The 16,043-nt window shown below is 43.1% G+C and overlaps 2 protein-coding genes across 2 annotated transcripts; one reads left to right on the top strand and one right to left on the bottom strand.

The window, feature by feature from the left end:
• Window positions 1-4,315: 4,315 nt before the first annotated feature.
• Window positions 4,316-7,955, bottom strand: PIERCE1 (piercer of microtubule wall 1). The gene is made up of 3 exons (XM_073315011.1): window positions 7,239-7,955; window positions 6,551-6,629; window positions 4,316-5,011 (listed from the first exon to the last, which is right to left on the bottom strand). Exons 1-3 carry the CDS (start codon window positions 7,382-7,384, stop codon window positions 4,823-4,825), a joined length of 414 nt encoding a protein of 137 aa, XP_073171112.1. The 5' UTR covers window positions 7,385-7,955; the 3' UTR covers window positions 4,316-4,822.
• Window positions 7,956-8,340: 385 nt separating this feature from the next.
• On the top strand, window positions 8,341-12,381 carry MRPS2 (mitochondrial ribosomal protein S2). Its single transcript, XM_073314462.2, has 4 exons — window positions 8,341-8,615; window positions 9,611-9,733; window positions 10,342-10,471; window positions 11,176-12,381. The coding sequence occupies exons 1-4, from the start codon at window positions 8,588-8,590 to the stop codon at window positions 11,717-11,719; spliced, it is 825 nt and encodes a 274-aa protein (XP_073170563.1). The 5' UTR covers window positions 8,341-8,587; the 3' UTR covers window positions 11,720-12,381.
• The last annotated feature ends 3,662 nt before the right edge of the window (window positions 12,382-16,043 follow it).

Raw genomic sequence — 16,043 nt, forward strand, 5'->3', positions numbered from 1 at the left:
CTTTCTGCAGACAATTTTGTAGCTCATTTGCTGTTTAAAACAGCTAGTCAAGGCTTTTCCCACGATAGTTAGACATTTTACCAGGTAGCATGAATATTATCCAAATACCCTGGTCATGGTGATGTTTGATTCTAAAAATGAAGGGATAAGCACTTTGTTTCCGAAAAGGAGGGATGAGTTTAGTTGTGCAACTTGTATTATTTCATCTAAAAGGGGGGGGGGGGGTGTTCCCGCTCTTTATAATGGTACACAACTACAATTCGTTACTATATGATTTTATTTTGCATAGCATCTTTAATACAAACTGTATCCCCAAATGTGCTACAAAGTTAAATTATGCAAGGCAGCCTGTTGTGGAAGATTATTACATATGGTTTATCTCACAAAGTGAAACATTCAGCTCAAATACCAAAACCAGGGAAGAGGCTTAGGCAAAAGAGAAAAGTTTTTTTTTTTAGGTGAGATTTTAAAAATTGTGGAGAAAGTATGTGGTAGAGAGATATGGGCAGGTAAATGTGAGTGGTTTTTTAAAAAGAGGCAGTCCTCTCTATAAACTAATCTCATCGGTAGAAAAAGTGGATGAAACAGTAAAATTCTGTAAAATTGCCAGAACTGATTCTTATTTATTCTGCACTGTGTTGACTTTGTATTTCAGGCAAAAAATTGGAAACAATGGAGGAAATGAAGACATGCCCTGAAGTCCTAGAAGAGAAGTGGTAAATGAGAAAGCAGAGGGTTGATTTTTTTTTCTAAATTACTTCGGTTTTTCTTTGGAAGCCAGGTGATAGATATTGAAAATATAAGTCCTTTGGGCAAATTTCAGCCCTTGCTTTATAATATTTGTTCAACTCCATTGACAGATTATAAATGAAGGCAGAATTTTGCCAGGTATTTCTGTATTTGAGATCACCAAATCTTGTGTGGTGTAATAGTGGAACTACACCATGGGCCTCCTCCAAAACTCTTTGAGGTCAATGAGAACTACAATAGGTTTTAGATCAGGCACCATATATTTGTATTTGTTTATTCTATGTTCATGCCTTTATTAGACTTACTATTCAGTTTCATATTTCAGGTGTTTCATTATTGATCTTGTGAACTAGTAACAAAGTAATCTTGCCTTGCTTGTATTTTTGAAAACTTAGCCCTGTCATGCTTGATTAATTTGGTTTTATAAGACAGTATAAAATGATCCAAGTCAAAGTGACGTTTTCTTAAGAAAATGTTATGAAAAATAGAGGTTGCAGTATTACCTGGGCACATCTCATCCATTATATCAAATATTCTTTTTAGCCAACTGCTGGAAATTTTTCCTAGCTTTTAGTTCTATATTACCAGTGTGTTGCACTGTTAAACTAGGATAGTGTCTCATCTACAAACAAATTTCTTGAGAACTATAGGTAGAAATACATTGCGAAGTTAGCACTGCAATGGAGTGTGATTTATATATTAATGATGCAGTTTCATTGGTTGTATAACTGCATTTGTTGCAATAAAACTTTAGAAAATATTTCTCTAGGATTCATTCCCCTTGTTTGAATAATCCATTAAGAAATTATAGTCTTGAGACAGGAAGGAATAACAAATCAGTTAACAATACTATTTAAAGGGTTATTATCTTTGGGAAAACATGGATCTTGAGATATCCTGGTCAGATTCTAAACAATATAGAAACAAAGATTCAAAAATTCATTCATCCTTTAGTACCATGCAGTACATGAGCCAAGAGTTGAAAGGATCACTTGTGATTGAAGAAAAGGCTATTAAGCATATGTTTATCTTTGTTGTAAGCTACGTTAACTGAACTGCCACTTAATTATAAGTAACTATATGTTGACTGGAAGGGGTTCAGTAACCATTTCTACCTGAACACCCAAATATCATTTAACCATATTAAATGTGTGTTAATGGATGTCTTTTTTTCTAATAAAAGTTTATTCTTGAAATTCTATAGTGATTTTTTTCCAGTTCCATCGTGAAACATGTTTATGTTTCCTAGACAGAAGCTATTGAAACTGTTTACAATGAAATTTTTAAAAAATTTTTGTATCTCCAAACCTAAATTTAAGGGTTTAGCTCCTTGAGTCTCTCTCAAACAAATTTCCCCGATGATACCTTTTCTCAGGTTTATGAACACAATTCCACCTTAAACCTCTTAATTTTGTAGTTGCTTTGTCAAATCCTCATAGGAAATGTCCTGTTATCAAGCAAGGTAATTTTTTTTTCCTGCAGTGGGAAAAACATAGTTTAACAGGACAAGATTTGACTTTTAAGGTTAATGTTGAAGCATTTTTGTTAATCTGGTACCTCTTACTGCACTGTAGGAATTATTTTATGGCCAATTTATGTACTTCTAAGCAGTATCAGCTCAAGTTATTGGTACCACTTAAACTACTCTGTTTCTTGCAGTAGACAAGTGTCCATGTCACAGAAGTCACCATTGTAACAGTTACGGATTGTGTTCAATAAACATGTCTGTTCCATATTAGGAAAAAACAGATGATGAAATGTTTCTACTCCAGCAGTAACTAAGTATGTTAAACAGCAGCTACTAAAGTTAGACATTTATAAATCAGTAGGTTCAGATGACTTGCATCCAAGAGTTTTGAAAGAGCTGGCCAAGGAGAACTGTGGACCATTAATGTTGATTGTCAGTAAGTCTTGGAACACAGGGGAAGTTCCAGAAGAGTGGAAGAAAGCCAATGTTGTGCCAATATTTAAAAAATAAGTGGTATCACCTAGTTAATTATAGGCCTGACATTGATCCCAGGAAACATAATAGAGGGGCTGATACAGGACTCGATTAATAATGACTTAAAGAAGGGAGTAATAAAAAATTAAAGTAGGGTAATATCAACGCAAATCAACCTGGATTTGTGGAAAATAGATCCTGACAAACTAATTTGATATTTGTTTTGATGAGACTACAAGTTTTGTTGATAAAGGTAACAGTATTGATGTAATAAACCTAGATTTCTGTAAGGTGTTTGACTTGATAACGGATGGTATTTTGATTAAAAAAACAAGAATGATATAAAATTAACATGGAACACATTAAATGGATTAAAATCTGGCTAACAGATAAGTCTCAAAATGTAACTGTAAATGCGGAAATCATCACTGAACAGTGTGCATTTCTAGTAGGCCCTGGCAGGGATTGGTTCTTGCCCCATTGGGCTTAATATTTTTGCAGATGACCTGGAAAAAAAACATAAAACCATCACTCTCAAAGTTTGCAGATGATACAAAAATTGGGTGAGTGGTAAATAATGAAGAGGACAGGTCACTGATACAGAACGATCTGGATCACTTGGTAAACTGGGCACAGACAGAAGGCATCTGAATGCAGCTAAATGGAAATGTAGACATCTGAGAACACAGGCCATATTTGGACGATGGGACACTCTGTCCTCAAAAGCAGAGACTGAAAATGGTCGTGGTGATGGATAATCAGCTGAATGTGAACTTTCAGTGCAACACTGTGGCCAAAAGGGTTAATGTGATTCTTGGAGGCTTAAACAGGGGAACCTTGCGTGGGAGTAAAGAGGCAATTTTACCTCTGTATTAGGTATTGTTGCAACCACTGCTGAAGTACTGTGTCCAGTTCTGGTGTCCACAATTCAAGAAGGACGTTGATAAATTGGAGAGAGAAGAGCCATGAGAATGATTAAACGGTTAGAAAGCACGTATAGTGATAGACTGAAGAGGCTCAATTTATTTAGCTTAGCAGAGAGAGGATTATGGGGTGATGTGATCAGTCTATAAGTACCTTCCTGGGGAACAAATGTTTGATAATGGGCTCTTCAATATAGCAGAGAAAGATGGTTCACTGGAAGTTGAAACTAGATGAATTCAGACTGGAAATAAGGTGTAAATTTCTAACAGTGAAGGTAATTAACCCTTGGAGCAATTTACCAAGGGCCTTGGTGAATTCAAATCAAGATTGGATGTTTTGCTAAAAGATCTGCTCTAGGAATTGTTTTGAGGAAGTTCTCTGGCCTGTGTTATACGGGAAGTCAGACTAATGATCACAACGGTCCCTTCTAACCCTGGAATCTATGAATAAGTGTAGCCTTACTTGGCAATCTTAGCAGAGAGCCAAGATAGGAATGGACCATAGAACTTCTCTGACATACCCGACAGTGGGTTTGCTGGGCAATCCTGAAGCACACTGGCAGGGCAGCATGGCATGGGAAAGTGTGTGTGTGCTGGCTGCCTGTGCTGTAGTGTATAGTGGGGCCATCCATTTATGTTTAACCAGCATTAAATTCACTTATGTTCACAGGCATTTTAAGAAAACAACAAACACTTTTCCGGATTATTTTCTTTATTAACACACCTGCTCTAAAGCAACATTTTGCTCTTACTACTCTCTCAATGACAGAGTTTTCATCCTTGCTCATTTACCCATTTTATTCTGTTTTCATGACCTTTTCTACTACGTTATGCTAACATGCTAACATTGGATCTAGGCTGTCCTTCAGCAGGGTAACCTGAAGTCAGACTTTAAAATAAAAGATTCCCATTGCAGCTTAATGGTGCTTTAATGGCATGTAGCATTATTGTAACAGAAGCCTGTGTTTCTTGTGATGAATCATCCTGCAAGCTAATGTGGCAGACGGAAGTGTATTTAACATCACTCAGTGCAGGAGCATATTGTTTCCAGTCATGCTTTCAAAGTGAGTCTTAGGAGCTGATTTAGGAAAGAAGCAGAAATCCTAAGGAAATGTCAATGCTATTGTTTGCTTGTTGTTTTTTTTAACCAGGCAGTAGACAGTAAACTGAAGAACAGTGTCATACTGCAGACACCACAGCTGAAACATTATTCACAGTGGGATGGCCCACTGCCATTGTAACTGGGATGAAAGTTGAGTCTGTCGTAGAAGGTGATAAAGTTATCTATGCCAGTCACGTCACTTTTGTCTATGTAGGTGTTGAGCCCGTTATTCCTATACATGCCACACTTTCCTAGATGTTTCGAAAATGCGTGTGAGGTAATGTTAAAGGAGGTCTGTAGGGGAGAAAAGCAAGAGGAAATATTTTAGATACCCATATGAATAGCATCTCTGTGTTTTACAAGAGCTAGGGTATAATTACAAGGGCGCTGAAACTTCATGCTTCAGAGCATGAATCAAACACCAGCTATGGTCAGGAAAAAAACCCTACACATCCATCCGTTTGCGTATTTTTAATCAAGGGTCTTTGTACTCTTGGAAACTTGTCCTAAATTTTGCTGCAAGGGTGCTGGTTTTTGCAGCACACCAATGGAGCAGACCAGAGATGTTGCACCAACTTCAGCTAAATTCAGAAACTGAAATTCTTACATAGCGTATTAATTCCTCTATCATAGAAAGGTATACTATGTGTGAGTGGGGAGAAGAGCTCGGGCCACCGTCTGAAGCTTCAGGCACTGATCATCACACATTTCCCTGAGTGTGGTTTTGGTTATGGTTTATTTTTTCACTTTAGCAATCCCTGTGTTCCAACTTGGCTTTTCTGGTTTTTGTTGTTGTTTTTTTACGTAGTAGTAGTATACTATAGTAGTTGTGGGGGTGTTTGTGAATAAACACCCTTTTCTTTTGCCATCGGACTTTAGCCACAAGTGGCCAGAGATTAACTCTCCGGGTTTATTTAGGAGGGGACTATATTGTGTCCAATTAAAAAAATCATTGATCTGCTCCAGTGTGTTTCCAAAGAGATTCTAGATCATTGCATCTGCCCCCTTTTAAACTACTGAGCCTTTTCTTTCTAACCTTCCTATGCTGTAAAATTCATGGCCTGGAGATACCGAAGCTTCTGGATGGGATTTTTCAAAAGCCCCTAAGTGACATGAGAGCACGTGTCTCACGGAAAATAATTTAGAGGCTTCTGAAAATCCCACCTTCTGATTTCAAAGATCCCCTGAGACCTAGAATATTAAAATAGAACTATGGTCCCCCTCAGTTTTTCATGAATTATATTACTGTAATTTTCCTTCCTTTGTAAGTGGCTGGAGTGGCAAGATGAAATGCAAATTTGAATAGCAATAGAAAAATTAGCCTCTTGGGACTTATACAGGAGACCTAAATTTGAACCACTGCTGGCCACCATCAAAAACCCTTAAATTTAACAAAAGACATAAGGGTAAAATAAATTTTGAATATCAGAATTCTTCATGGCCAATTTCCCTTGACTATTTTTCAGTATTATTCTGTGCCTGTATTCTGGTTGGCTGTGCCACGCACCTACCGTTTCCCTACCCAGTTTGCTCATGCCAAGAGCAGGTGATATCTGGGCAGAGGAGGGTGAATCAACAGTGCCCACAGGATAATATATGCATTTTAAAATACTGCAAGGGCTAGATACTCCTGTAAGGAAGGTAATGTATCATCGCAAGAAAGTGCATTGATCGTTTTTTAAAGGAAGGAACAAAGCAAAAAGCGTAGCTGAGTTTTTTTTAAAGTACTCCTACAGATAAAGCAAATAACTTATTCCTCAACAGGTACCTAGAGTTCACTTAAGAGGTAAGATTGATACACACTGTAATTAGCCTTGTGCTGCATATACTTACCGGCATTTCATGTACAGTAGGTGCTTTGCTTCCATAGATCTGATTGGTGGTCCTGTACCTGGGATGGGCCTCATTTGTTCTACACAATAGAATGTAATTTTACTTGGTATGGTTTCTTTCATACAAACTGTATCCCACAGCACTGTACAGAGTTAAATAGTAATTTATGGAGATAAATTACAGCAACAGATGGACATTAAGAAGTGCAGACAAGGGAAAAGATGCTTTTGGGATGAGGTAGGGAATGGATAAGATGGGAAGAGATGAGAAGGCATTTCTAAGTGACACGGGCTGCTAAGCAGCTCACCAGCAGTGAGACTGATGGGGCAGAGAGGAAATGTCTGCTAAGGAAACAGCAAGACAAGGTTCCTGGAGGAATTTAAGAACAAGGACAATTCTGTGCATGCTTGGCTTTGGAGAGCTGGGGCTTGAATGAAGAGGGAGCAAAGCATGCTTGGGACCTCTAGCCATGATGGCTAATCTGGCTGTAGGTAATGGGACACATCCCAGAGGTCCTTCAGGCCTTAAAATGGGTATCATTTTCACAATCATGCAGAGGTCATGATGACTTTACAGGATCTCAGGTCATTGTTGCAAAGTGTGGCAACCTTTGGGTGCACCGTGAACCCCTCCCTCTCTCTCAGCATGCTGCTTTTGCTCATCACACAAGTTATATCAGCTTCCTCACCTGTAGCCCCGAAACCATCCTGGGTGGTTGAACCTGGCTGGCAAATTGTCATTAACTCTGTAGTAGTCACTGGTTCTCTGGGACCGACCCTCCTCTGCCTCTTTGTTGCAGGTGGTGAATGTTTCCGGCAGATGCCCCTGGGACATTTTGAGCTAAGACCTTTTTAGGACTCTGGTCCAGGCAGGACAAAGAGGCAGGAAATTGACCAGGCACACAAGAAACAGGGTGCTTAAGTAACAAACTGTATGTTGCTAGGAGACAGGCTGTAACTTGGCAACAAAGAGAGAGGCCCTTAAAGACACAGTACTGTTTCCTAGACAAGAGTCCAGCTTACAAACACTTTCCATGCACACCGCTGGGGGCTGTGAAAGTATTAGCTCCTCCTAAGCCCTGCAGTGGTTGCAGGATCAAGCCCTTAATTCTGTTACTTTCAGTCCCCCTAGTTCAGTAGTTTTCCCGAAAGTATTTTGCATGACTCCTTTTTTATTTGTTCATGTAGGAGAGAGAGACCCCAGCTGAAGTGAAGCAATGAAGGTGCATTTGCTGACTTATATTTTCTCATTGTTTCCCTTGCACTCCCCGGTCTGTCTGCACCTGTTGTTTTTTCTCCTCTGCTTCGTTCCTGCTGCGAAGAATTGACGTTCTATCTTTTCTGTGTTTGCACAGTGCCTTGCACAATGGGGTCCTTATCTGTGACTGGGGCTTTTAAGGGCTATCGCAGTCCAAATAATAAATACTGATAATTTCTAAAAAAAAAAAAAAAAAAGGGGGGGGGGGTTGATCTGAGGAATAGTCATTTGCTCACCCATAAACCCTGTTGTTTCCAGCAGTGCTGGAGCCATTTTTACGGGGGGGTGCTGAGAGCCATTGCACCAAACTGTAAACCCTGTACATAATGGAAAGTACTTCAAGCCAGGGGGTGCTGCAGCACCCCTAGTTCCAGCACCTGTGATTGTTTCTAGAGCTTCACACCTGTTCGGGTCCCTGTAGAAACCCACTAGGTCCCGGCTGGGAATCCCAGCCAGCCCCTGCTCTGTGAGGGCAGGTTTTTGCAGGGTCTGCCTTTGCTCCGGGCATTTGCAGACTCCTTGCGGGCGGGGGGTGTGATCAGAGCGGCCCCAGCACGGCAGACGAGCCCGCGGCAGGGCGGGCAGCTCGGGCTCCCGGCTGGCGGCTGCCCCCGCCAGGCAGGGGAGGACCGGGGGGCCTGTGCAGCTGCAGGCGGAGCTGCGCCGCGCCCGCCCCGGGGAAGGGGGCCCGGCTGTGGCTGGAGGAAGCGGAAAGGGCCGGTGCAGCAGCCTAAGCTGCCCTTCCGTGCACGGAGCTGCTGCTGCCGCCCCGCTCCGGAGATGGCCGCTGCCAGGCTGCTGCAGGCGGGTGAGGCAGGGAGCCCGGGCTTGCTCTGCGTGCAAAGACTCGGGGGGGCAGGGGGGCTGGAGGGTAGGCGGGACAGGCGGGCGGGTCCGAGCCCAGGCGAGCTGGGCAAGGTGCCTCTCTCGGCCTTGGGCCTGGTGTGTCTCCGGCTGGGGCAGTCCTGCCAAGATCAAGCATGTAAAAATCCCCAGTGGCTTAAAAAATCCGGAGGTCTTTTTGTTTGTTTGTTTGTTTGTTTAAAGCTCATTTTAAAAAATGGAGCCTGATCCTTTGCTCTCTGGTGTCTGAGCCTTGCGGGCGCACGTGGGTGACAGAAGCTAGACACTTGTTTTTCAGTGTGAGCTGAGCTTCTCCTGATTCCAGGAGCGGGGGCTTTAAGAACCCCCCCCCCCGACGATCTGGAGACTTGCCTCTTGCGGGGTTATGCTGCTGGAGTCTAGCCCCCCGAGAAACAGCCCCTCCGGGTGTTACCAAAATCAAGCAACCAACTTCCCCAGCTTCTGGTTTTGTAGCAGCATCCCCCTTCTTCTCCCTAGCAGAGCTTCTAAGCCTGAGCCCCCTGCTGTCTACCCCCTCCCCTGGCAGGGTGTCTGCTCCTTGCTTTGCTAGAGGAAGGGGTGCTGCTTGACTTGTTATGAGGTCCAAGTATCCCTGATGCAGAGCCTGCCCCATGCTCCCTGCCATCTGGTGTGCACACTTCCTACTTCCCAAAGCCCAGCTGGAGGAGAGAAAGTTCTTAGATCTTTCTTAGGAAACTAGGCTCTTAACACTGAGAGGCCCAGAGCAAGCCACTTCTCCACGCTCTGCCACGGTTTCTGCCTCTGGGAAGTGGGTCTAATATTAACCTACGTTTCAAGGACTTGGGAAGCCTTAGTGTTTGTGGAGTGCTTGGGGTTCTTCTGCAGATGGGTGTTGCAAAGTATTCTTATTGGTGTCTTTATTTTACTGCCCATCTGTTTAAGGCTTTCGTTTAATTTCTCTCTTCTCTCTGTTGTCAGTCGTACCAAGGTTCAGCTGCTTTCCGTCACTGGGGAAAGCTGCTCCCAGAACCTCACAGCTTAGCAGTCGACTTTATGGAACTCTTCTTGCCCCGGAAGCGAATCAGCAGGTGGATCCCAATGGTAAGAGTCCTTACCCCACCTACTTTAGGAGAGTGAAAGCATCCAGTCTATTTGGCTTATACTGTCCAAAGCAAGTTGAGTTAAGCCAACCATCCCTCTCTGATAGCCACCAGGTTTGCTTTAAGCCAGAAGATAATGTATTGCTAAGTTAATGAGCACCTCTTCTAAGCCCTGTTGGCTACTTTAGTTTTCAGATAGTATATGCATGTGATTTTCAGTACATTAGATTCCCCTCTAACCCATCTGAACACGCACCTAGGAGAGGAAGGAACACTGTGTGGCTAAGGTTTGGGATTGAGAGTCATGGCTCCTGGGTTTTATTCCTGGCTCTGCCACAGATTTCCAGACTCCCAGACCTTGTGCAAGTCACTTAACCTCTCTGTACCTCTGGTTCCCTGTATGTAATGAGAGAGAAATAATATCAGTCTTAAAGTGTAAAGCACTAAGATACTAGGCTGAAAGTACACATTAATCGCCATATACATGCCCAATTGTGGTGTTATTGGCAATCCAGGACTAAACAATGCTCTTCTTTTCACACCACAACCAAACCTTTGTGCTGCACAAACTGGGGGCAGAGCTCACACTTCTTTTTGTCCTTCTTTCAGTTATTAATGACAAGCTTATAACCGAGCCCCTCAGACACCCGGACTTCTTCAACGTGAAAGAGCTCTTCTCCCTGAAAGATCTCTTTGATGCCAGAGTGCACTTGGGACATAAAAAAGGTTGTCGTCATAGGTAAGTTACACAACTTTGACGTGGACCCTTGGGGTTGAGCCAATACCCACTGAGTCAATGGGTGTATTTCCCTCAATTTGGGAATTCGGCCTTTAATAAAAAGAAGGGAAGGATTACTTTCCCTATAAAGTGCTTGTAAGGTGGCTCCTTCCTAATGACTTTGACAATAAGTCTGTGTTTGACTGTCCTAGCACAGGGAAGGTTATTTTATTTGCTGTCACACAGGCATGCAGCACTGGAAGCAAAAAGTTTTAGGCATCCAAAGATTTCTTCATATTGCATATATTCTGGGATTCCAGTGTAATGAGTTGAGTGGCCGGTCAGTTGGTTTAGAACCAAAATAAAACCAGATCCACCTGGTCAATCCCCTGTCTATCAGGGCATGGTGCAGGGATCTGATTGGTTGATCAGGGCCTTAACTGCCCTTTCCCTTAAATGGAACACAGGAATTGCCCGACAGCATCAGACCCAAGGTCCGTCTAGCCCAGTGGCCTGTCTCTGACAGTGGCTAGCAGCAGAACCTTCAGAAGAAGGCAATTTTGGAATAACCTGCCCCCTGAGAAATTTTCTCCTTGACTCCTATTGTTTAGAAGCTGGCTGATGCCCTGATGTAGGAGAGTTTCTATGGGACAGACAGCGTTTGGAAATGTCAGTCAAAAAATAAAATTTTTCCGAGATCTTTATGTCTCATTCTCCTTCCCCAGGTTTATGGAGCCATATATTTTTGGCTGTCGCCTTGATCAGGACATTATAGACTTGGATCAGACGATGAAACACCTCCAGCTGGCTCTCAACTTCACAGCCCACGTCGCCTACCGCCAAGGGATCATCCTCTTCGTCTGCCGCAACCGTCAGTTCGGCCACCTGGTGGAAGTCACGGCCAGGGACTGCGGGGAGTACGCCCACACCCGCTACTGGCAGGGTGGCCTGCTGACCAATGCCCACATCCAGTACGGGACTGGGGTTCGCCTGCCCGACCTCCTCATCTTCATCAGCACCCTGAACAACGTCTTTGAGCCGCACGTGGCTGTTCGGGATGCCGCCAAGATGAACATCCCCACTGTGGGAGTGGTGGACACTAACTGCAACCCCTCCATCATCACGTACCCCATTCCTGGGAACGATGACAGCCCCCTGGCGGTGGAGCTCTATTGCAAGCTCTTTAAGATGACCATTACCCGGGCAAAGAACAAAAGGAAGCAGATGGAGGTTTTGTATGGACTGCAAAACAAAGCCGAAAGCAGTTAGATCAGCCTCGTGCTCTTACTAGCCCTAGTGCAAAATCTGCTAGCTCATCCGTACCACGATGGTGTTCAGTACTCAGCAGGTTACCTACCAGGCTTCTTTGACTTGCCGGCAACATGCATAGGGCTTGGGTGGGAGGGAGTGGGGGATGGGAATGCTCCCACCTTAGCTCTGTAAGGGTCTGATCCAGCTCCCATTGAAGGCAGTGGAAATATTAACATGAACTTCAATGAGAATTGGATTGGGGTCCTAGGAGAGAGGTCCCTGGCCTACTCCTGAGGAGGAGATCCCATGGTAATGGCAGCCCCCGCTCTGCTGTTACACATCTGTGCTCATCTGTGATTCTTAACTTGCCGAACCAAAAAAAAAAGAGTGGATTTGTCAATCAATATCAGTCACCTGTGGGTGCTGCTTCCCCCCCTGCAAAAGGAACTTCATCCAGAGCACCTAAAACAATGCAAGGCTAAATAAGACAGACATATCCAGTTTGGTTTGCTTGTATTTGCCTCTTCTTCGAGGAAGAATGTGTAAAGCATCTGTCTTGTGATTTCTGCCCCACACACAAAACTTACTGTGATCTGAATTTAACTGTGTTAAAGTTCCCATCCCCTCTCCTCCCACTTCTCTTCTCCATATGAAAAAATAAAATATTTCTTTTTTTTTCACATGCAAGTGTGTTTTATTAAATGAAAGATGAGAAATCCCTTACAAAAATAAAAGGAGTACTTGTGGCACCTTAGAGACTAACCAATTTATTAGAGCATAAGCTTTCGTGAGCTACAGCTCACTTCCTCAGATGCATATCGTGGAAACTGCAGCAGGCTTTATATATACACAGAGAATATGAAACAATACCTATTCCCACCCCACTGTCCTGCTGGTAATAGCTTATCTAAAGTGATTTCCAGCACAAATCCAGGTTTTCTCACCCTCCACCCCCCCACACAAATTCACTCTCCTGCTGGTGATAGCCCATCCAAAGTGACAACTCTTTGGATGGGCTATCACCAGCAGGAGAGTGAATTTGTGTGGGGGGGTGGAGGGTGAGAAAACCTGGATTTGTGCTGGAAATCACTTTAGATAAGCTATTACCAGCAGGACAGTGGGGTGGGAATAGGTATTGTTTCATATTCTCTGTGTATATATAAAGCCTGCTGCAGTTTCCACGATATGCATCTGAGGAAGTGAGCTGTAGCTCACGAAAGCTTATGCTCTAATAAATTGGTTAGTCTCTAAGGTGCCACAAGTACTCCTTTTCTTTTTGCGAATACAGACTAACACGGCTGCTACTCTGAAACCTTACAAAAATATAAACTGACTGAATGTCATTGGTTGGGGCAGAGAAAAGGTGTCTTATAGGATAATCAGTGCGAAGTCTGAGTCAGGTGCTATGGCATAGGCTGAGTGTAAATTGTATCATATGATCCTAAAATATGGCTGGTAAAATCTCTACTCTTTAAAGTGTCCCTATCAGCTTGAAATCTGGTGAGTTTAAAAAATGAGTTAAATAGTTTTAGGTTCTACACCTGCCCCTGGGTGATCCAGGCCCATTTCTGTGGCTTGAAAATCATACGAACAGCCAGCCGGGGTAAGACCAATGGTCCATCTACCACAGTATCTTGTTTCTGACAGGGGCCAGTGCCAGATGCTTCAGAGGGAGTGAACAGAACTGGGCAATTATTAAGTGATCCATCCCGTTGTTCAGTCCCAGCTTCTGGCAGTTGAAGGTTTAGGGACACATGGAGTCAGGGGTTACGGTCTTGACCATTTTGGCTAAGTGCCATTGATGAATCTATCTTCCATGAATTTAGCTAATTCTTTTTTGAACCCACTTTTATTTTTGGCCTTCACAAAATCCCCTGACAACGAGTTCCACAGGTCGACTGTGCGTTGTGTGAAGAAATACTTTGTTAGTTTTGAAGCTGCTGCCTATTAATTTCATTGGGTGACCCCCCCCTCGCCCCCCGGTTCTTGTGTTATGGGAAAGGATAAATACTTTCTTGTTCACTTTCTCCACACCATTCATGATTTTATAGACCTCTATCATTACCCTGCCCCCTACTCCTATCACAGTCGTTTTGATCTCTCCTCACATGGAAGCTATTGCATTGCCCTAACAATTTTTGTTGCCCTTCTTTGCACTTTTTTTCCAATTGTAATATAGAGTTTTTGAGATGAGGCGACCAGAACTGCAGGCAATATTAAAGGTATGGGCATACTATGCATTTATATAGTGGCATTATGATATTTTCTCTTCTATATTATCTCTCCTTTTCCTAATGGTTTATAATGTTGTTAGCTTTACTGACTGCTGCTATACATTGAGCGATATTTTTAGGGAACTGTCCACAATGACTCTGAGATCTCTTTCTTGAGTGGTAACAGATCATTTAAACCCCATCACTTTGTATGTATAGTTGGGGTTATTTTTTCCATTTTGCATTACTTTGCACTTATCAACATTGAATTGTCATCTGCCATTTTATTGCCCAGTCACCCAGGTTAGGGATATCACTTTACTCTTTGCAGTCAGGTTTAGACTTAACTTCTCTTGAGTAAAATGGTGTCCCTAGCCTCTGTTTGCCAGAAGCTGGAAATGAGCGACAGGGGATGCATTACTTGATGATTACCTGTTCATTCCCTATGGGGCACCTGGCACTGGCCACTGTCAGAAGACAAGAAACTGGGCTAGATGGACCCTTAGTCTGACCCAGTAGGGCTGTACTTATGTAATTTTGTATTGACTGTAATTTTGCCACCTGTTCACCTATTTTTCCAGATCATTTATGAATATGTTGAATATCACAGATCCCAGTGCAGATCCTTGGGGGACCCTGCTATTTACCTCCCTCCATTGTAAAAAATTACCACTCGTTCCTACCTTTTCCTAATGTTTAGCCAGTTACTGATCCATGAGAGGACCTTCCCTCTTATCCTTTTGACTGCTTAGTTGTCAAAGGTTTTCTGAAAGTCCAAAAATACTATGTCAGCTGGATCACCCATGTCCACATGCTCGTTGACTCCCTCAGAGAATTCTAATAGATTGGTGAGGCCTGGTTTCAGCTTTGCAAAAACTATATTGACTTTTCCCCAACATATCATGTTTATCTATGTCTGTTGCTGTCTGAACTTACAAGACAGCATGCTGACACGCTCTCAGCCCCCCAAAACTCTCTCTCTCTCTCTCCCCCTACATACACACAACACACTCCCTGTCACACTACACTCCACCCCACCCCCTGCATTTGAAAAGCACGTTGCAGCCACTTGCATGCTGGGATAGCTACCACAATGCACTGGTCTTTGTGGCGTTGCAAGAGCTGCTAATGTGGCCACATCAGTGTGCTTCCAGCAGAGAGTGTAAACACTTGGCAGCGTTTTCCCTGCTGCGGTCTCCGAAGGCTGGTTTAACTCCCAGCGCTCTACAACTGCAAGTGTAGCCATGCCCTAAACTAGCGGGAAATATTTTTTTCTCCAGTCTTTTCCCATCACAGTGATTGTAAGTGTTGCTTGTAACAATAATAACTAAAGCATTATTCAGACAACTGTGTGATATTTTTAAAGGTTAGAGCATTCCATTAGAAGTTATGATGTTTTATTTTTTATTTTATAACTCTATTGCTTTATGTGGAAGGAAAATATGGGTGCTGGAAGGCCCCAGTTCACCAAAGCTCTTAAGCTTGGGCTTAACTTTTTAGCTTAACATTGATTTCCCACTGAACGACTCACATGGTTAGGTGTTTTGTGAAGTGCAGCCTATATTATGAAAAGACTGGGTTCTCAGCTTAGCATTTGAAACAATCCGTTTATTTTAACGCCAGTGGCAAGATCTGTGTTTGACTTGGACAAGCACAATTTGATCAGTGGTCTCTGTGTGCCATTGCTTTTTAAACCAGCGTCCCTGTTCATTTCAAGAGGAAGGTGTGTTTAGTAATCACTGTTACCTATATGGTCCTATGTCTGCGCACACCTTGAATATGGAAACGATGCACAGGTCTTACTCAAACTCACCAGACTAGCTTCCCGTTCACTCTGAGTCTATCAGCCTCATTGCAGCGCTCTCCTCTTATGCATGCACACTGAGATATTCCAGGGGTAAAATCACTTCCTGGACAGGAATCGGTCTCTAATCCAGCCTTACCCCACTTCTCGTTCCTTCCCAAGGCTGATCTCCTCCCCATTTCCCTTCCTTTCGTCCCCTGCCTTTACAGACCCCTTTCCAGTGTTGCCAGCTCTTGAGATATTTGGTGTTTCTCTTAAAGCTCCATCTTGTGGAGTCATGGGATTCATTGAGCCTCTCGCCATTGTAGTTATTTTTTTTAAAGGA

This window comes from Lepidochelys kempii, chromosome 16, assembly GCF_965140285.1.
Source record: "Lepidochelys kempii isolate rLepKem1 chromosome 16, rLepKem1.hap1, whole genome shotgun sequence".
NCBI lineage: Eukaryota > Metazoa > Chordata > Testudines > Cheloniidae > Lepidochelys > Lepidochelys kempii.

Excerpts from the sequence above, each read along its gene's own strand:
- PIERCE1 (XM_073315011.1), bottom strand. The coding sequence starts at position 7,384 with ATGTCCCAGGGGCATCTGCCGGAAACATTCACCACCTGCAACAAAGAG. Across the intron at positions 6,630-7,238 it reads GGATGGTTTCGGGGCTACAG|AACAAATGAGGCCCATCCCA; the intron begins GTGAGGAAGCTG and ends TCTATTGTGTAG. Across the intron at positions 5,012-6,550 it reads CTACTGTACATGAAATGCCG|ACCTCCTTTAACATTACCTC; the intron begins GTAAGTATATGC and ends TCTCCCCTACAG.
- MRPS2 (XM_073314462.2), top strand. The coding sequence starts at position 8,588 with ATGGCCGCTGCCAGGCTGCTGCAGGCGG. Across the intron at positions 9,734-10,341 it reads TCAGCAGGTGGATCCCAATG|TTATTAATGACAAGCTTATA; the intron begins GTAAGAGTCCTT and ends TCCTTCTTTCAG. Across the intron at positions 10,472-11,175 it reads AAAAAAGGTTGTCGTCATAG|GTTTATGGAGCCATATATTT; the intron begins GTAAGTTACACA and ends CTCCTTCCCCAG.